The sequence below is a fragment of the Bidens hawaiensis genome, unplaced genomic scaffold (genome assembly GCF_021521415.1).
Source record: "Bidens hawaiensis isolate Kalapana, Puna unplaced genomic scaffold, B.hawaiensis_p1.1 tig00001461_1, whole genome shotgun sequence".
Lineage (NCBI taxonomy): Eukaryota > Viridiplantae > Streptophyta > Magnoliopsida > Asterales > Asteraceae > Bidens > Bidens hawaiensis.
The window spans coordinates 1,855,599-1,878,586 of record NW_027491082.1 but is presented as its reverse complement, the minus strand read 5'-3'; the positions used below and the strand labels follow the sequence as shown (position 1 = coordinate 1,878,586).

At 34.2% G+C, this 22,988-nt stretch overlaps 1 protein-coding gene across 1 annotated transcript; it reads right to left on the bottom strand.

The window, feature by feature from the left end:
* Positions 1-21,988: 21,988 nt before the first annotated feature.
* LOC143578626 (uncharacterized) lies at positions 21,989-22,708 on the bottom strand. Its single transcript, XM_077062140.1, has one exon. It carries the CDS (start codon positions 22,706-22,708, stop codon positions 21,989-21,991), a length of 720 nt encoding a protein of 239 aa, XP_076918255.1.
* Between the last annotated feature and the right edge of the window lie 280 nt (positions 22,709-22,988).

Genomic DNA, 22,988 nt, shown 5'->3' with positions numbered 1-22,988 from the left:
TTATTTATTGTTAAATGAGTTTGCTTGTAACAAATACTGAAGAGAAATTATGAGATGGTTTTCTGTTTGGGCTAACAGGTTGGTTTTCTGTTGGTTTTCTGTTGGTAACAGAAAACCCCCCAAAATGCATTTTGATTATGATTATGATTTCATTTATTTTTATCACAAATAAATCAGTCTTACTTGTTCCCGCTCTATTAAACATCCAATTCGTTTGTTTGGAGTTTCGCCATTTCCTTCAAGAGCAAGAGCAGTATGACTAGCATGATGAAACTCCAGACTCTTCCTAAGCTGCAGCTGCTACCGTAAGTATTACATTTAATTTTAGTTACCGTTCATCATTAAATTGATCTGTGTTTTTAAATTTATGTCAGCTACTCACGCAGAAGCAGAAGTGTAATCATCAAGTGCTCCTAAACGCAGTATGATTTCGATTCCTGCTTCACATTTCGTTATTATGATGCTTTGATTGTTTTATTTGCTTATTCCTATGCTTTGAAATTGTGTTATGTGCATTAGTTCTATTCTAGTTTTATTGTATGTTCCTGTATTCTTCTTATTTGGCATCATACCTGTGCTTGTCATTGTGTTGTATGTGTGCTTGAGTTATATTGATTGCCTGTTCTGATTGATGTGCAGTGAACTTAAAATATCTCTGTTTTTTTTATGATATGATATGACTGATGTGCTGTGATTTTAAGATATATATGTCTGGTTTTGATTATATGTTATGAAAGACATGCAGTGAACTTAAGATGCCTCTGTCTGTTTTTAATTATATGTTATGATTGATAATTGATATGCAGTGTTATTAAGATATCTATGTCTGGTTTTGATTATATGTTATGATTGATGTGCAGTGAACTTAAGATATTTCTGTCTGTTTTTGATTACGTGTTACAATTGATGTTTAGCGATCCTAAGTTATTGATGTCAGTTTTTTGTGATGCATTTAAATGACATTGTTGATTCTGTATGTATGTTTGATGTCTCTTTTTTTATATCTTTTATATAAGCAACATTTGGTAGTTTATTTTAATTCTTATTTCTGTTTTGGCAGGACGATTTTTATAAAACCTGGTTCCACAGTCGTTGTAAGGATTGTAGATGATGATAAAGATGCTACTACCCCCTTAAAATCTAAGGGAACAGTTGAGGATTTCGAAATGAGGATTTATCGCAATAGCGAGTTTTTGAAGAAACATGCTAAATTTTTTGAGAAGGAGCTGCAGTAAGTATTTTATTTTATAGCAAGAAGTATTGTTTATTTATTTACTTAACTAATCTTCTTATCACCTTTTATTTTAGTTTACATCATGGGTGGATAACACCTTTGGTAAAGAATATATAACCGAACTCTTAAAGGATGCGGCTATGGCTCCTATTACAGCCATCAGCCCCTTTGAATACTTGCTAAGCCTTAACCCTCCAACCACTACAAATCAAGCACTGCTCTTTGGTATTCAAGCAACCTGCAAGATTTTGGATATTATATTAAAAGGGTGGATTTACATGACTTACTTGAAGGGAAAAAATCCACAGAAGAGGAAGATAGTGACAAGAGATTAGGATTGTGAGTATATTGAGCAAGATTACTTGTGTTTATTACATAGGAATAAGAGTATATTGAACAAATTTACATGTGGTTGTTACATAGGATTATGAGTATACTAAACAAGTGTTATGTGGTCTATCATTACATATTCGGAATATATGGTTGATTGATGGTTACTTTTTAGAAAAATTCATCTACTGTTATTTGGTGTTTGGATTTTAATTGAAGTGCACTTGGTTAGAATGGTGCAGGTTGTCAAAGTCAGTTATTTTTGGTATTCAGCGCATCACTTATGCGTAAAAAGGTATGTTTTTCCAGTTATAACACATCATTTAAAGTGTTATGCTAAAAAAGTAGCTTTCTAATGAAATGGTTTTCCATGCCATATGTGTTTTAAGACAGCTGAGTGACCTTTTACTCAATTTACCTAATTTCTTTTTAAGCAATGATACTTATTTTAAATCTTAAATAGGTTTTTGATTACATCGAAACAGAATGATTTGTGTTTAACTGTTTTCCCATTACTCTTGACATTAGCCTTTTAAGCTTATTTTAGATGACAGTATTTCAATTTTAGAAACCTGTTGTTTGGAAACTGATAGCGTTTCCTTATTATGCTGCAACTTTTAATTACTAGTTTCTTGTTTCCACAACTCAAAATTTTTATCTTTTTGCCCAAATCATAATTTCATGAACTCAGTATTGAAACTAGTTTAATTAGCTGGTTGCGAATTAGTGGTGCATAATCACAGTTAGGGATGTGTTTGAGCTGCGCCAAATTGTATATTTTTAAACTAGATGAATTGTAATACTTGTGAGTTGTGCCTACTCTGACTTTCTCTCTCTGTTTCGTTTCATGCTTTGATCAGATTATACGTATTGGGCTTTTTGTTCTTGGTTTGGTTTACAAGCTGTATTAAATTATTAATCAGAGAGTATCACTTTGCTGGGACATAAGGGTACTGTAAATTGTTATGAGTTGACAAGTCAACTTAATGTTTCCTGGGGGTTTCTGCCCATGTGTTTGTGTTGCTAAAACATCATCTACATTTAAAAATAAATAAAACTGCTTAAATAAGGTTGTTATTTTGATGATAAACATTTAGTTTGGAAGAAAACGGGTTTGTGACCTGTCAATTTTGACAAAATAAAGTCAACTTTGATTTCTGAAACCAACTAACTTCTATTTTACTTGAGCTTGTCTTGCATCTGTTGCTGCAACAAGAATTTGACCTATTTCTGTCTTGATCACTGTCACCATTGCTTTTCTGATCATGCTGAATTAGTTTTCCTGCATATATGTTTTTTCTCTAGGTGATTTGTTTGCAAGTGCGTACTAAACTTTGTATGATAGTTTTGGTTGATGCATATATGCCAGATCTGTTTGTGAAAAAGGATCGAATTACTTTGACTTTAGGGCTTGATTTGGATGGGTTTGATATGATATTGTTTGTTTAGATTTGCTACTAGTTATGTAATTCTCTATTATGGTGATGAATATATCTTTTGTGTTTCATATTGTGTTTGTTTTTAAGATAATAATGTTTGATAATTCGATTGTGACCAATCGAATTACTTTGAATTTAGGGCATCATTTTTGACCGGTTTGATAAGATATTGTCTCTTTAAATCTGCTGCAAGTTATTTAATTTTACATTATGATGATGAATATATGACTGCAATATGTGTACATCTTTTTGTGTAATTGTCTGAAATGACAATTGTTGTATAAGTATACCTAAAAGTTCATATATATAATTGGGTTAACATGTTGTTTCAGATTAATTGTGTCGGGTTTTTTAAAAACAAAAAATACTGCAACCTGGCCCTATTTAGGTTCGGGATAGTCAGGTTAATAGGGACTGGCTAATCCGGGTGGTGATAGATATTGGGCTACAATATAATAAACACTATTTGTGATGCAGTATTTGAATGATAGCAATTGAGTTCTTGGTGCTCATTAAAACTCACAACATTAATGTAAATTCACCAAAAGACTTGCCCCTTTCAGAGAGCTAAAACCAAGTCCAGCACCAACTGTGAGTCGACGTGGGTCAACGAGAGAGTTATAGTGATTACCGTGATGGTAACAAAGTCGTATTGGTGGTGTGTGTAGTTCCCTTGAAATATGTTAATATGCTTTGCAACAACATATTTTAGTTTATTATGGAAACAAACGCATGATATGTGAAAAACCAAAGCTAGTTTGGTCAACCGAAACTCGACATTTTTTTTTTCAAAAACGAACCTGAAACCCGAATAACCCAATTAAGACTTTTTAACCATATTTAATCCGACCTTACTTAGCTTATTCGGGTTTGGGTCGGGTTAATCGAGGTTGGTCATTTGGACACCTGATATATTTAACTTTTTGTATTTTAAAGTTTTAAAAATACGGTTAAGATTAAAAATTAAAGTCAATATAAACATGGCGTAGGCTTTTTTTTTCTTTTCTTTTTCTGAATGCTCTATATGTAAACATTTCATGAAGAGTGGAAAAGGGAATTGAGTTTTAAGAAAAGACCTTTGAGTTAATTTTATTCAATGGATTTTGAGTAAAACAATCTCCTGGTTCAAATGTGGGAGAATATTATAGATTATATTTATCTATCGATGATTATTTTGTAAATAATTGCAATTATCTTTATCCTTGTTGTTGCTAGTTTCCTCTTAATGAAAGTTACCATTTCAAAAAAAATAATCTATTTCCTTCATTATATTCAACTCTTGTACTATTTATACCCCTTTTAAGGATGAGTGAGAATCACAAAATTATTCTCCCTAACTTTATAGTTTGTGCGTTCAAAAATATTTGTACTGAGGTTGGGTAAGTGAAATTACTCTCGACTCAAATTTGTATATTTCTCAAACTGCTAAAAAGAAATTTAAAAGTTAAAACGAATCAACTTATATCTAGGTTTAGTTCAAAATATGCATCAAAAGTTTTCTTTCCATTTAGACCGGCTACATAACTTGTAGCACTCGGTCTCGGCTCAAAGTCTATATCAAAAGCTTCCATACCATTTAGAGCGGTTACATAACTTGTACCACTTGGTCTCGGCTCAAAGTCTATATCGAAAGTTTTATTACCATTTAGACTGGTGACGTAACTTATCTGTTCTATCCTGACTTGTTTGCGGCCACTGACAAAAAGTTTTCCATTGCAAGCTTTATGGACCTAGAGGTCTCAAGAATGCCTCAGTTTGTTAGGTAACAAAAAGCACAGTGATGCATTTGGTATTAGTTGTTTTTTAAATGAAAATTAACATGTCAGAGGGAGGAACTCAAACATACGATATTTCAAAAAAGGGATATGCAAGTTGATCACGCCTAGAAAACAATGGGAGGCAAAAACGAATTTACTCGATTTTTTTATCATTTGTTTTTGAATGATATCCGTTTCACCGATTCTGGAGGCTACTTTTTAGTTTTTCACGATGTGTCGATGTGTCCTGATAAATGGGTTTTCACTACTATTGTATATGTTTCTGAAAAAAAAAATAATACCTTGAATCCATTTATTTGGGCGTTTTAATCCTTCAACTCCTCGATAGGTCACTTGTTTGTGTCAGTCATCAAGATCGTCAAGTTTAAGAGTGAAGGTTTAAAAAAAATCATCACTTCACTGACTCTTCATCCGATTGGCCATATTTTGCATATGAATGGCACTAAAGCGAATGTGAACGTACTGAACTTGACAATACTATTCAATTCTGCTAGTCAAACCAGCAATTCCACATGTACACTGGAAAAACCGGTCACCTCACAAGCGGTACATAGCAACACAAGCCTGGCCGCTTGACACCAACTTCCAGTAGTCAAATTAATGGAACACAACCAATTTGGCCATGTCTCCACTGGCAGGTGGAGGTAAATCCACCATTGATCGCAACCCATAACCATCTTCAAAATGTCACCATCTAAGATGGCACTTTGATAACCAAAGCTACCCTATGGTTTACAACGTGATTTACAACGCATGACAATGTCAACAATTAATTGTTTTTATGTCTATTATATATAGGCTAAAGCTAAAATACAAGAAAAGACAAAAATTAGAAGAATTTTTTATCACACAAAAAACCCTTTAAAAGTAAATTAAAAAAAATAATAACTCAAAATATAAATTAAAAACAAAAAAATTTTAAAAACTAAAATGTTTCCCCCATCATTCCCTTAAAAAAAATACTGACGAATGACACAATGCCGAAATCAAAGACACAATGATGAAAATGAACAAAAGATACAATTATAATTAAAAAAAAGACACAATAGATAACAAAGTATAACACAATGCTAAACAAAATATAACACAATACTTAGCAATATAATACAATATCAAGAAAAAAATACAATGTCAAGGAAAAAGACACAAGCAGTGACGAAAATTAACACAAAATACAATGGTAAACAAAAAGACACAATAATGTTTTTCACTCAACATTGTGTGTTTTTTTAGAACGAGAAGACGGTGGAAACAGTTTTGTGGTTTTACCTTTTTCGTTTTTTTTATTAAATTTTGAGTTATTGTTTTTTTAATTATTATTTTTTTTATTTTTTAGAGGGTTTTTTTTTTGTATGGCTACAAATCCTTCTCATGTTTGCCCCCTTGTAGACAGTGGCGGATCTAGAACATAATTTTAGGGGTAGTGTAAATTTTTTTTTGACTGTACATTAAGGAATTTTTTTTACACATTTTGCTTATATGGGTAGCCGGTTTTGCGTTTCATGCATATGGGGGGCCGGTAACGCGTTTCGCACTTCGCCAGCCTAGTTACGCGCTGCACGTACCGGCGTTAGATTACCTGTTTCGCGTGTACTGGCGCTCAGTTACCAATTTCGTGGGTCTGGTAATGCATTTCGAGTGTACCGGCGCCCGGTAACGCGTTTCGCTCATAGAACCACCTTGTTATGAGTTCACGCATACCTGGCCTAGTTTAACATTGCGCGCGTCTCCACGCCCGGTTACCTGTTTAGAGCATACAGGTGCCTGGTAACCTGTTTCATGCCTACCTTCACCCGATTATTTAAGTTGGGCTTTTAAGTTTTAATTAAATGGCAGACTTTTAATCATCTTTGGCTTTTAAAACTTTAAAAGGTAAAGTTTTGGGTTTTTAAAATTTTTGAGGGGTAGTGTAATATAATTTTCAGGGGTAACGTAATACATAGACGCAAAAATTTCCACTTCGACGGAAAAGTTGAGGGGTAGCGGGTGCTACCCCTCCTTAGAGATGGCCAAAAAAACCGGTTGGGGAACCGGTTTAAACCGGAAACCGGTTTTTACGAAAACCGGTTTTTTAAAAACCGGTTTGACCGGTTTACAAACCGCCGGTTCGTCTTTCGGTTACAAGTTCTAGATCCAAAACCGGTTAACGAACCGGTTAATGGAAAAACCGGTTTTTTTTATTAACCGGTTATGGAAAAACCGGTTAACCGGTTTATAAAAAAACCGGTTTTTGACCGTTGTGGAAAAACCGGTTAACCGGTTTCTCCATAACCGGTTAACCGGTTAAAAACCGGTTTTTGAACGTTGTATAATGGCTATATGCCCGTTTTTTTTGTTTTTGGACCGTTTTTTTTTTTTTTACCATTTTACCCCCACAAACATCTATATATAGTTTAGGTTGGGTATTGGTTAGATCACACTCGATTATACAACTCCAAACGCTCTAAACGTTTATTTCATACGCGATTATTTTGTTATCTCACGCTCAATTATACCACATTACCACTCCATACGCTCTTATTTCGTAGTCGTTTATTTCATACTCGAGTATACCACTCTTATTTCGTAGTCGATTATCATGGCCTCCCAAAGTGATGCTTCATCCGTCAACATGGGTGCCTCGAACACGGGAGAAACGGTCGTTCGGGTCATCCCCACGAAACGAAACCATGATGTTTGGCAACATTTCGACCTATGCGAAATGTCTAACGGTAGCCAAAAAGCTCGATGCAAACATTGTTTGAAGTTTTATGGCAAAGATGCAAACTCCACTTTAAAAGCGCATGTACAAAGGCCCTTTTGCAAGGCCTTGAAGGACGAATCGGGAAGTAGTTCGCAGCCGGAGATGACGAATCAAGGAGCGGTGTTTACGTACGACGTTGAAGCGGTACGTCAACGGTTTTCAAACTTTGTGATTCAACAAACACTTCCTTTCAACCACTTCGACAACCCTCAATTCACGGAGATGATGCAAAACTATGTTCAACCACGCTACCAACACGTAAGTCGTTTACCCTTAGAAGAGATTGTCTTAAAGCATGGAAAAACGCTAAATCCGAACTAATTTCATACTTTTCAAACTTACAAACTGGTGTAAACTTAACAACGGATGTGTGGTCGGTACCTCATGGTTCGCCCGACTCATACATTTGTGTGACGGCTCATTGGGTTGACCCCGAGTCGTGGCAAATGATGAAACGAACCGTTGCGTTTCAATTGTTTGATTACCCGCACACGGGTAGAAATATTTTTCAAATCTTGGATAAAGTCATTCGACAATACAAGATTGAACATAAAATCTTTTCAATTTCGTTTGATAACGCGTCCAACAATACGGCCGCGGTTGGCCATTTAAAATTAAAGTATAAACCTATTTGTGATGGAGCGTTTTTTCATAGCCGATGCATTGCACATATTATCAACTTGGCCGTGCAAGATGGGTTAAACGTGATCGAAACGCAAAGAAACAATTTTAAAAGAATGTTACGAGATGTTTTTAGCAACAATAAAACATTTTCAAGATACAAAAAATTTTGTGTAGAAGCTAATTGTCAATGGTTGGGGCCAAATTGGGATTGTCCAACAAGATGGAACTCGACTTGTAATATGTTTGAGAAAGCCATCCAACAAAAAGAATCATTAATTGCGTTTCATCAAATTTTGTCAAGTAGGGGTAAATGTGCACCGTACGATCCTAGAAACTGGTTATTGATTGAGATCGTTACGGAGGTCCTTCAAATTTTTAAATCTTGCACAACTAGTTTATCCGGGGTTTACTATCCAACAAGCCCCATTGCTTTACCAAAAATTGCTGTCATGTGCACAAAGTTGAGTGAACTTCATTGTAGGGGTGCACCTTATTTTGATATGGGTGTAAAAATGAAAGAAAAATTTAGAAAATATTTTCAAGAACTACCCGCTGTTTTGACATGTGCTGCTGCGTTAAACCCTTGCATCAATGTTGGTGGTGTTGAAGCTTTAATAGAAAAAATTTGTGATGAACTAGGGTTAAACGACGATCAAAACCCCTATTATAGCCAAACTTTAAAGAATGCTTTCAACACCACCTTGTCAAACATGTATGATGTCTACCTTACAAAATACGGGTCGTCTTCCCAAATTCATGACTCGTTAAGAGCTGTTGCCCAATCCCAATCCCAAACCGACCTTGAAATGGTGATGTACTACATGATTTGGGAAGACGCCGGTAAACGTCAAAAGGTAAACACCCCAAGCAGTGAACTTGGAAGGTATGGTGGTACCAACTTTGTGAAACACATGACTCCGGATGAATTTAGAAGTCTTGATTTGCTGGCTTGGTGGAGAGGTAAGGAGGATGAGTTTCCGATCCTCGCCGCCATGGCCAAAGATTTACTAACGGTCCAAGCTTCCAAGGTAGCTTCGGAGTCTGCTTTTTCTGTTTCTGGCAGGGTTATATCGATTAGGAGGACTCGACTCACTGCACCAGCTATAGAGATGTCGATTTTCTACAAGGATTACTTGGACTCTTTAGATAGGGCACAACATCAACGCTCACTCGAGGGGGAAATGGAGTATGAAGCGGGCTTGTATGAAGACGAGGTCAATGAAGGACACACTCAACCAATGACCGATGAAGAAGCCGCGTACGACGATTACCTAAGAAATAGCTCGGGATCGGGTAGCGAAGAAAATTAGTTAAAGAAACAGCAAACATGGAGGCAAATCATGAGTAAGAAACAGCAAGTTGTTCATGTAATCGTGTCTAAGCATTCTTTTTCCTAATATGTGCTCTTATTTACTTGTTGATTTGGATTTTTCTAATTTAGTTAAAGAAACAGCAAACATGGAGGCAAATCATGAACAAACTGCGATTGGGAACAACAGGAGCATCTGCTAGTTCACGATTTAATGTTTGTATTTTTGAGTTAAATCATGAACAACAGTTCTTGGCAGAGATTTCTTCAGTGTTAATGATTTAATGTTTGTATTTTTGAGTTACGAATATGCGATAACGATTTAATGTTTGTATTTTTGAGTTACGAATATGCGATAACGATTTAATGTTTGTATTTTTAATGTAAAAACTATAAATGAAAGTTATGTGTTTTTAATCTTTGGTTTGTTGAAAACACATTCACCAACACACACTCATACTCATCTTCCAAGCAAAGAACCCTAACAACGAAAGCAAAGAATGGCTTCGGTCAGTCCGTTTTGCCTTGTAGTTACCGTTTTGCCTTGTAGTTACCGGTTTGTTTATACTGTGAAAAAATAATGGTCTTCATTAAGTACAAAATATAAAAAACAAATATTCGTATTTGAAACCGCGAAATTTAAAAAATAAAAATAAAAAAAACCAGTTAATAAAAAAACCGGTTTATTAACCGGTTCTAACCGGTTTCTAAACCGGTCCTATCCGGTTAGACCGGTTAGGGTTTTGACAGCAAAAAACCGGTTATTAACCGGTCCGGTTATTAACCGAACCGGTTTTTTTCCGGGCAAAAAAAACCGGTCCGGTTAATAACCGAACCGGTTTTTTTTTAAAAACCGGTCCGGTTAATAACCGAACCGATTTTTTTTAAAAAACCGGTTTGTGCACCTCTACCCCTCCTTATAAGCTGCATCTGCCCCTATTGTAGAATAACTTGACCACACACACACACACACTAGGTTTTATCCCCCCGTATTACCGGGGTGGTTTTCATTTTTCGTTACAAATATTTATATATATTTTTATTTTTATATATTTATTTATTTTAAGTGAGTTAATAATATACTTAGAATTTAATGATGAAAATGTTTCACAAATAAATGAGATGCTCTAACATTTATGCTCTTACAGATTAGTAGCCCAACAATAAGTTATTTAGAATTACTTTTGTATGAAAATCAGATTGAAAGCAATGCATTTGTTCATTGGTATGGTCTCATTTGGAGATGCACATCAAGTGCTCGATGAAATGCTTCAACCAAGTTTTCGTGATGCAGATTACTGACCTCTTTAATGTTATATAGTATTCTTTATTTTGGATACAAATAGTTACTAATCTTCTTATTTACAGATGTATTTTCGTCAAAAATAGTAAAGTGTTGTTTATCAGCAGAGAGAAGAATTTTTTTAAATTTAAATCTTATGGAAGCTCAATTGGGAAGGATGTTGATATCAAATGCTAAGGTAAAACATTTCACATTTGATCTTCTCAAGTACATTTGATTTGATCATAAATGAAAGGAAAAGTTGCATAACATTATCACCTATACGTGTATCAAATATTTTGGTTTATTAATTTTAGGACTGTACGTTTTACAAGCTCATGGTTCCACTTCAGCTCCAACAAATAATACCCCGGACTTGGCCCCAATAACATCCAATTCAGGTTTGCAAGCTTCATTTGTTGTAGTGCATTTTGTTTACTTTTGGGCCTTTGGCGAATGCTTCTTTGAAAATAGAAACTCTACTTTTTGCACATGAGACAAGTATTTGTTGTGTAGAAACTATTGTCCTTGGGCACTTTTTGATATGTTTTAATGGCTTTCTTATGCATCTTGGATAGTTTTTTCATTTTATATATCATGTATTTTTTAAAAACTCAACAAGCCCAAAGTCTCAAACCATGAAATCAAACTGGAACCAGATCATTATCGATGGTTTAATTTGGTTCGGTTATTATTTTCAATGGCTTGGTTTTGGTTTGTGATGATAAAAGAACCTTTATCAATGGTTTGACCCAAACTTTTCAAAAACGACCGTGAACACCCATAAATTGTTGTGTTAGTTGTGGCCCCATGTAATTTGTTAAGGAAATCGGCTGCACAATGAAACTAATCTTTCCAATAACATACTTTCAAGCACACCGCGATGAATGGTTTGGTTTGCGGTTTTTAGTGGAAACCAGCTGTATAAACCGGACTAAACCGCGGATGTAACATTATGTATAAATTATTTTTGGTTTAATACAAAACAAATCGGCTAACTTACAAACTGGTTATACATTTGTACACCTTGAAAATTTTTAATGTAAAAGAGGCTTTTTTTTTATTATTATTTTTTTGTATAGTTCATTGAACATTGATTTATTATTAACTATGATGTGCAAATTTAATATGATTGCAGGTGCAGCAGTTGGAGGAAAAACTAGCCAAGTTGAAATGGGAAAAAATAGTGGAGTTGGAACGATAAAAAGTAGAGAAATATGCGATCTTAGATATAATTGAAGAAAATGCGACAATGTTTGCTGAAATGAATGAGAAACTAAGTTAAGATGTATGGGGTTATGTTTGTAAATTAAATTATAGTTTTAGTATATTTTTTTTGGATGATTTAGATATTTTTTCTATAACATTTGGATATTTTATGCTATGGTTTGGATATTTATTTTGGTATGATATTTTATAAAATTGTAGCAAAAATCATACAAAATTTGTAGCTAAATTTCATAGCAAAATTGGTAGCAAAAAACTTAGCTAAATTATGTAGCTAGACCATAGCAAAAGCTTTGGATGAAATTCGTAGCCAAAGTTGTAGCTAAAACTCCGTAACTAAGGAGTTATGAAATCGTAGAAAAAATTTTGTAGCTAAATAAGCGTAGCAAAATTTTGTTGCTAACAATTCATAGCTAAAAATCCGTAGCAAACATTTTGGTAGCAAAATCCATAGCTAATGTAGCTAAAATAATGACGTTTCTTTTTGTAGCTAAAGTCGTAGCAAAATTTTGATTCCATAGCAAAAACCCGTAGCAAATAAGCTAGCTACGAGACTTGTAACTACGAACCCAATCTGTAGCTAATCCGTAGCAAACACTCATTTTGCTATTGATTAGCTACAGATTTGGTCATACCAAATGCCTGTTTCTGTAGTAGTGAACGTAATACATAGACGCAAAAATTTCCACTTCGACGGAAAAGTTGAGGGGTAGCGGGTGCTACCCCTCCTTATAAGCTGCATCCGCTCCTGTTGTAGAATAACTTGACCATACACACACACTAGGTTTTATCCCCCGTATTACCGGGGTGGTTTTCATTTTTCGTGTCGAATATTTATATATATTTTTATTTTTATATATTTATTTATTTTAAGTGAGTTAATAATATACTTAAAATTTGATGATGAAAAGGTTTTAACAATAAATGAGAATAAAGAAGAGATGCTATAAATGAGATGCTATAACCTGTTTAAAAACTATATGGGTTTGGTGAGACCCATAACCCACTTGTTTTTCTTTTACTATAAAGTTGTTTATTAATTATAAATAATCTTTTTTAAAAAAAAAAATTGATATTAATTTTTAATATATCCCTATTTTATAGGATTTTCCTATCAAATATTTGGTGAGATTAATTTTACTATACTAATAAACGAAAATAATGATGCTTAGTTGTCCTAACCGCATTCAATCATAGCATAAATCTTCTAGGTAGCGTTTGGTATGTAGGAATGATAGGGGGAATGGAATGATTCATTGTATGAGAAAGAAAAAAGTGGTGTTTGATTGCTCAATGGAATGGAATCATCAATTATACATGGAATCTAATTCCATCAAAACCATTCCTTCCCACCCCCTTCTTTTTTTTCATTCCATTCCTTCTACACCCTACTTTCTCAACATCACCACTACCTAACAACAACAACCACCACTACCATCGTCACCACCAACACCTAACTACCACCGTCACCACCACCTCCGCCACCACCACCCTACCACCAGTGCAACTGTGACATTTGTCAATTTCGGGTTATTTTATACTTGTATTCTTAATGTAAACCCGACCCGTTTTGTATCCCGAACCTTTCGATATTATCAAAATGATGAATTGTATGTTAAAATATTTGTTTTATAGTTGTTGGATAAAAAAAACACCCTTTTCGGTTCTTAAAATTCCCCGAAAACGCTCAAAACGAACTCCATGGACTAAAACTACCAAAATAGAGACTTGAAGGACCCATTTGTAGTTTGTGCTTTCTTGGGTCTATAACCAACCCATTTTCATGAAACACCCTTTATGAAAGACCCATTCAACTTACCCTATATATACACACACCCATCTTCTTCATTTGTGCTTGCTCATTTCTTCATTTCTCTCTCAAATTCTTGAATTCTAAGGTTGTTCTTCATAAGCTAATCTTTCATTTTAACTAACTTCTCAATACTTAAAGCTTGATGTTACAACATATATATAATATACACTCCTTGTTTACCTTCGGTCTTTCGTTTCTCCGGTCTCGGCCGGTTGAAATTTTGGGCTAGTAAGGCAAGGTTACATGGAGGACTTTGTAGTCCTTGTTTATATATTTAACAAATCTAACCATATAACTTGTTATACTTGATTAACTTCTACATATTTTAGTTTATTGTTCATATTTGTCAAGTTCCATGGTATTGGGTATGTGGTGACTAGCCTCGGTTTCATCCCGAGTTGAGAACCGAACCAAAAACCAAACTTTTGTATAAAAGCATTATTGTTAACTTTTTGAATGTAAAACTTGAGTATTATTATTTATAAGTTATTTTACAAGTTCCATGGTAATTGAGTATGTGGTAACCATCCTCGGTTTTATTCCGAGTCAAGGACCGAACCAAAAACCGAACTTTTGTTTAAAAGCTTTATTGTTAACTTTTTGAATATAAAACTTGAGTATTATTATTTATAAGTTATTTTAAAAGTTCCATGGTAATTGGGTATGTGGTAACCATCCTCGGTCTTATTCCGAGTCAAGGACCGAACCAAAAACCGAACTTTTGTTTAAAAGCTTTATTGTTAACTTTTTGAATGTAAAACTTGAGTATTATTATTTATAAGTTATTTTACAAGTTCCATGGTAATTAGGTATGTGGTAACCATCCTCGGTCTTATTCCGAGTCAAGGACCGAACCAAAAACCGAACTTTTGTTTAAAAGCTTTATTGTTAACTTTTTGAATATAAAACTTGAGTATTATTATTTATAAGTTATTTTAAAAGTTCCATGGTAATTGGGTATGTGGTAACCATCCTCGGTCTTATTCCGAGTCAAGGACCGAACCAAAAACCGAACTTTTGTTTAAAAGCTTTATTGTTAACTTTTTGAATGTAAAACTTGAGTATTATTATTTATAAGTTATTTTACAAGTTCCATGGTAATTGGGTATGTGGTAACCATCCTCGGTCTTATTCCGAGTCAAGGACCGAACCAAAAAAACCCGAACTAAACCGAGTTCACTCGCTTAAGACACACAAGTGTGTTTTTAGCCACCAAAACTCATATTTTTCTTCAAGATTATATTTTAAATCAATTTTAGTTAATTTCTAATCATACTTGGCATGTCGGTAACCAACTTGATCTTATAACAAGTTCGAACCGATAAAGTCGTATACTCGCTTAACGAACGTTAAGGTTCTTCACAGTAGAACAACATACTTGGTTAAGTCTATTTTGATTTTATTGAGTTATCTCATAACATTTATTATTTTGGGAAGTTAACTGTGAGCTTGGTCAATTATCAAGTCTCTAACCGACAAACCCGAACACTCGTTTAAACCTCGTCTTGGTATTCTTATAACCAAGGGTTTTACAATATCGCATTTTAACCCACATTATTACTTAACATAGGTTGAGTAAAAAAAAACTAATGAATAGAATACCGAGACCCGGTTTCGAGTAAACTTATTTTACAAAACTCGTTTCTTTAATTTCTCAAATATTTACATTTTAAATCCTAAACTTTATTTATTTACTTTATTTGTCATGTATTTTATTTTAAACCCTTCCAAGACTACCTACTAACACGAGACCCGTTTAATATAGGTCTTGCTCGTTAAACCGATCTCTCCGATTATTCACGACACTATCTTTCAACTTACTTGTTAATGTGAGTACTTTTTCATCCCCCGTTTTCCATCTTTCGTTTTGGGGGTGGCATTGCATACTTATTCAAATTCAAATGATTTATACTTGAGTCTTAAACCACAACACGTATTGTATATGTTTACTTAAATAAATGCTCGATTTGGTGTTATATACTTTACATGATTATGTGCAAATTCTTGAATGCTAAGGCGGGTAGCCTCTTGAATGCTAAGGCGGGTAGCCTCATCAAAGTATGATCATACGTTAATTCCGAGTATATATGGTATCCCCATATAGAAAGGTGTCGTCAATGTATTCTTATTGACGATTTCATTATTGTCGTCAATGTATTCTTATTGACGGTTTTATTATCTAAATTGTTGCTATTATTTATTGTTTTCATATACTAGTTGTGGATTTCATACTATATACTTATTGTCTAAAACTATGAAAATTTCTCACCAACCTTCGTGTTGACAAACTCTATTTTATGCAATGTTACAGGTTTGATGTTAGCTTGATTGGATTACTTGAAGAAACTTATTATCTTGGCTTTAGGATATTAGAAAATAAAAGAACAAGTTATTTGTTTATCTATCTATTTGGCATTTTGTATGAACAATTGTTGTGTTATTTATGATAATATAGATTTAAATGAGTTGTTTAAATATTGTAACTTTATAGTGTCATTGTGCAATGAGCAATCATGTCGCGCCTCGACGTTTCCGTCTTCATTGCTCGGGGTGTGACAGCAACCACCCTCACCGCCGCCACTACCATTGTCACTGTAACCACTGTAAACATTGTCACTGCCGCGCCTAACCATCACCGCCACCACCACTTTCACTGCCTGACCACCACCACAGTCGCCACCATCACTACCAATGCTATCACCACCACCCCGCCGCCGCTGCCGCCACTGCCACCACCATTTTCGTCGTCAGAGCTAACCCCACCACAGTTGTCATTGATTTTTTATTTTATAATTTTTTGTGCTAAAAAATATTTTTGGATAGGAGTATTTTTATTATTTCTATTTCATTCATACAATTTTTTTGGATACCAAACAACATTAAGTAATAATTCATTTAATTCACATAGGTTAACCAAATAAGACAAAGTAATGGAATGATCCATTTCATTTCATTCCATTCTTCATTCCATTCCTTCTCCCATTCCATTTCCCCTTCATTCCATTACCTCCAACCAAACATACCCCTAATCTCTCTTCGCCTTGATCCATGCTATCCACGGGTTATTAGTGAAAATAGTTTGACCCATGAGTTACCACATTTTCAATATATTTGAAGATATTATATAAACATTAATGATCATTTATAACAATTTAATATCTAAAATATAATTATGCTCAATGTATACCTTAGTTTTTATTAAAGAATTTAACATTTTTTAATAATAAGAACTAGCGAATTTAGTTTAAATTATGCAAACCTTCTAACTTCATATATGTATAAAGTTTTAGTTATACTATTTAATTTTAATTTCTAATTATGTGATTATTTAATTTTGAATCTTAAATTTAATATTCTAAACATAATCATTCTAAAAGAACTTTTAAACATTAAAACAATGATTAATTATACCTAAAAAATTTGGAATCATATAATTCATGTTTTTGCTGAAAAAATATAAATTCGAGTTGTTCACTTTTTTGGAAACCGTCAATTCGTTCTTTCTTTCTTTTTTTTTTTACTTCATAAACACCTATCACATAATCAATATTTAATCCATTTATAATTTTTTCATATGAATGTAAATTTGAGATTCTAGCATTCTTATTGTTTATACTACATATTTCATTTTTTTATCTTTAATTTTATGTCTCTATTTTATATATTTCTTTCATTTGACAAATCTCGTGTAATACACGGGTTTAAAAGCTAGTTTTTAATATAATGAGATGCTATGACCCGCTTAAGGGTTATCTGGGTTTGGTAAGACCCATACCCGTGAATTCGGGTCAAATGTAAGAGAAGCCTCCATTTTAAAATAAAACGATATGGTGACTTAAGAGAATGTAAGAAGCAATCAGAGAACTTTTAAATATTTTATTTATATATATTTAAGATTAAAATGTAATGTTTCGTTCTTTTCATTATATGGATAAATAGTTTTTAGTGATATAATAACCATATACATGGGCTCGATTCATAGGTGACTTAACTATAAAGCCCACGCACAATTAACTTAACTTGTTTTATATAATAGTTGATGCCATTGATAAATCAAGCAATGATCACGGGTTCCGGATCTACAAGTCATCGTTTTCAATCAATGGACTTCACTATTGCATACCGTCACCATCCACAGCCTCTCTCACTGATCACCCGCCGGCCCAGGCCCCGACCCTCCTTTATTTCCATCGCCTTCCCGAAATCAGCATCATTCTCATTGATAACACCCAAAGCCTCCTTCCGGAACCCTAATTACGAAACCCCTAGACACCCGATAACAAGACTCGTAAACCCTATCACATTATCCTTCCTCAAAACCACCTTCGTCGCCGGTGTCACCGTAGCCGCTATCTTTCTCTCACGTTTCACCGTCGAACGCACAATCGCGGCCCTACCTCCAGCTGCCACTGTTGAATCCAAAACTGAAATACAAGAGGAAGAACATCTCATCAAAGCTATGAAAGCCCTAATGGAAGACAAAATAAAAAATGGAAACGGTGAGGAAGCGGTTGGGATAATTAATCAGCTGAAATACCATTTGCATTCATACGGCAGAGATGATGATGAAGACCCTTTACGTGTAGAACCTTATCATGTAAAGAAATTGACGCGCGTGAAAGGATGGAAATCAGCTTTAGGTGTAGAAAGATGGAGCATTATAGGGATTCCAAGCTTATGTTAGCGCAAATCAGTTTAACTCGAGGAGACTATAACGATGCTTTAAAGATTAATCAGGAGTTATTAAACGAACAACCTCGAGATCTTAAGCCTTATTTTATTCAAGGGATTATATATACAATGCTAGGGAAAAAGGATGATGCGGAATATAAGTTTGGGATTGTGGAGAAAATATACCGGGGAAGGTTGAGGCTGAGCTCTGATTATGTAGAGTTTGCATGGGGCATCCTTGTCCTAGGTTTTTGGTTAATGATACTTTACGAAGTAACGTATAAAATGTAGAGCAAACCTTCCATCTATCCAACCCATCTCCTTTGAAAGAAATTGCAAAACATATTCAAGTATCATGAAGGTATTTATAATTAGAAGCAGATTGAAGATGGTCAGAGCAGGAGCTTATTTAAGGAGTTGATCTCGTGTATATACACAACGGTTTGCCTTTCATGCTTTGCTAAGACTTTTTGTTTATCATTCATGGGATTACGGTTGTTTATTAGTTATGTTATCTTTTTTCTAATTAGTTCAATTGGGAAGTTATGTTTTAGGTATGTGTTGCTATTTGTTGCCAGAACAATCTTACCGTATGTGGTGGTTTCTTGATTAGCACATTATAAGGACTGTGGGTGTAATTGCTTATCAACAATAAAACTTATGCCTTGCATTTCCTACGGGTGTTTAGTTCATAGGATGATTTGATATCTTTGAATTCTTACGATCGTTTGGTTATGAAATTCGTTGGATTTGGATTCTTTGTTTTAATTTAAAAGGGGCGTATGAGGCTTAAGGCCCTTAGGAAGCATTTCTGATTTAAATTTGGTCAAAGTTAGTGGATGTGAGAGGCTTGTATGTAAAAGAAGCAAAAGAAAAATAAAAAATGAAGTTATGAAAGATTTAACTCACTTAAAGTTTGATATGTAAAACTGATGAGATAAACACAACCTTTAAAGCATTCACAACCCATTCCCATATATATTTCGTGGAAGAGGGGGGGGGGGTGTTTGCAAATTATTGGACATGGTTGTGAATAAAGAAGAGAAAAAATATTGTTGTTTATTGGTAAATTATTCATACCACATAATTTTTTAACATCTTTTGAAAATGGTTGTGAGTGAAAGAGAGAAAAAGTAATGATAAAAATAAAAAATTATTATTTAACAAAAAAATGATAGAGAAATATAATAATTTTTAATATAATTACATAGATTTAATAGACAATGGATTGTGAACGCTCTTAGTGGAAAATAAAGTTTATCTAGTTGTACATCGAGCAATGTCTTGCATATGTGATGTGAAATATCTCAGAGTACCTCATTGTCAGGTTACAAAATTGTGTTCCCTTTATATATTAACTTAATTCATCATCTTAGCTAGAGGCGTTCAATATTCAAATCAAACTCGAAAAACTTAACTTTAATCGAATTTCATTTTGAAGCCTCGGATTTGGGTTTCTTTTTTACGTCGAATTCGATCAAGTAATCGAATACGGGATTTATGATGTTAAATTCGATTAGAAATTCTAATTCAATTGTACATATTATTTTTATAGTTTGATAATTTTTTTTCATTTAAATGCCTTACCAGTTTTGTAAGTTAATTTGTAATGGTTTTAGAAATATAATTAAAATAAAATATTTTATAAGCAAATTCGAATTGAATTTCAAAGTGGCCATGAATTTTAAATTTGAGTCAAATCAATAGAATTTAATAATTCAAATACCGATCCAAGTTCAAATAAGTCAATTCAATTAATTTGAGTATTCGAAATTCGATTCATTGAACACACCTACCAATACTGTTAGCTCGAGGATACGAAATCTAATAACTGTTGACTAAATACGTAAACATCACCGTTTCCTTTTGTAGCATCCTAAAACTTTCAGTCCAAATTTTCTAACTTTAGAAGTCAAAAGATCATTTTGTAATTATGCCAAACTTAAAGCCCAATGTCCAAATTGTAAATAAGCAAAACTTGAATGAGATGTCCGTCCATTCATTATACGATTCGTCACAAACAATGGTTATCCGTTAAAGATAATTATAGATACGGACCATATCATCCGCCTACTATTCGAGACGGCCTTGTCTCAAGGCAAACTTATTCGTGAAGTATTGATTAGACAAATCGTCTAATCATTATACGGTATGTCTCAATGCTGAGTCAGAAAAGGATTTGTCAATAAATTCACCATATCACACGGGTATTCAGCATGATTTCAGACCTTGTGGCTATAAATAGCAGGCGGTCTATCAAAACATTTAATTCATTAATTTGATTTGGAAAAATAAGAATCAATACATATGATTAAAACATAAGCGTACAAATTCAAAACATAAAACAAGCGGTGCTGATATATTTTATTGGACCATTGGTTGAAGTAAGCAGCGTATAGATCTTTATAGTAGATTGATATGGCGAGTAAAAATCTATTAATCCATATTTAATTTAAAAAGTAGAGATTACATCGAAATAAAAAGCACACATGCATAAGCTATGCCGCTACCTCTTTTGAAATTGCAAAACTCAATCTTTTAAGAACTACATTGATTGATCTTGAAGTCATAACATTAACATGCATGACCCGTTGAACTCAGTTAAGTAGCTTCATAACTTCAAGCACGAGTAAACCAAAAGCGTCAAATGCAAATGGTATAAATACATGTTACTTGTCAAGACACGCCTTCTCGTGTTTAGTCACCTTACAGAAAGCAACTTTTAAAGCAGCCCGACCAACAATGAAACCACTACTCCCTTAACCCACAAAAAAAAAACAACCCTGTTAAAGGATTTCTTATTAGCAGTAGTTGTTTGGCATTTGAATTGTGGGCTTGGAAAGTTGAAAGAATAGTTGGGTCAATGGCCACTTATTGGGGCCCTTTGAAATAATTGGTTGGGTCACTTAACAAATTTGGGCTTAACTATATAACACCGATACAAAGAACATGAAATTTTGAGTGGGTCTTCGTCTTGGGCCCTTACTGGGCTAGCTACAAGTCTCTCCGCCCCTGCGTGAGGCGCAAAAGTCCTGTTTGCAAGGTGTTGCTCAGTGTACAACTACTAACTCTGATCAAATTTAACCCAAAAGTAAATGAGGCGTCATCTTAGATCGGTTTTATGAGAGCCTCATGTCTTAGACGCGCGCTTTTAAAACAAAAAAAAATCCAAATCCAACGAATTTCACAACCAAACGAGTAAGAATTCGTAGTTCAAATTCAACAACCTCCTACGAACTAAACACTTGTAGTAAATAGAGAAGCAAGCCATAAGTTTCGTTGATAAGCAACTACAATATGCTAATTTCTTGGAAGCAAATAGCAATGCATACTTAAATCATATATAAGTCCCAAACATAATTAAACAACCATGAACGATAAAGTATTAAAAGCGAACCTTTGGTATACACAATATCAACTCTTGTAGAATGAGCTACCGCTTTCTTTTCTCATCTTCTGCCACTAATAAACATTGTCAAAATACCAAAAGACCTTACAAGACCTGCAATAATGTTTATATAATCACTTACCAACAACCTTAAATTTTGCCCAACAATCTCCAAAAGCCAAAACTATTTTCGACATCATCGTTCTTCCCTAACAATGTTTCTATAACCTCTTGACAAAAATACGGCTTAAAATCTCTACGCAGGTAAGATAACTCCTTATAAAGCTTTAAAGCATTCTTATAATCCCCTTGAATGACACGAATTAGAGTTAACGCAAACTTGAAATCTCGATAATAATTCATTGCCCAAAATTTGGAGATTTCCATCTTATCAACAATCTGTTTCTCGACGATTTTTAAATCTTTTGCATGGTAAGCTTCTACACGTAAAGGATGTTCATCATCTACGCCGTGTGAAAGTAAATGGTATTTCAGCTGATTAAGTATCCCGATCGCTTCCTGAACCTTTCCATTTTTAATTTTGTTTTCCATTAGGGTTTTCAGAGCTTTGATGTGATATTCTTCTTCTTGTATTTCAGATTTGGATTCAATAGTGGCAGGAGGTGGGGCCGCCATTGCGGGTTCGACGGTGAAACGTGAGAGGAAAACAACGGTGAGGGTGACACCGGTGACAAAGGTTGTTTTGAGGAAGGATGATGGGTTAGCGTTAATCCGGATGGAGGCTTTTGGTGTTATCGATGAGAATGATTTTGATTTCTGGAATGCGATGATATTAAAGGAGGGAGGACGGTGGTGGGCGAGTGAGAGAGGCTGTGAATGGTGGCGGTATAATGTAAGAGTGAATTCCATTGTCGTTGGAAACCCTAATAGGTGATTGATTAATGAGTAAATTAATAATGGTATCAATCGTTATAAAACATGTTAAATAAGTTGCGGGCTTTAGTGTACGTAGTCACCCATGGATCCAGCCCGTATGACGGTGTTGTCTGATCACTCATCATTTAAAAGACAAATGCTTATCTAACACCTTAATACCACTAAGCTAAAGCTCACGTACTGTGTTGTTTAGTACTTAATGTTAGTCTAAAGATCTGACGTTGATGAAGTTTCAATTGTGTATAATATATCC

Coding starts and splice junctions, on each gene's coding strand:
- LOC143578626 (XM_077062140.1), bottom strand. CDS start 22,708: ATGGAATTCACTCTTACATTATACCGCCACCATTCACAGCCTCTCTCA.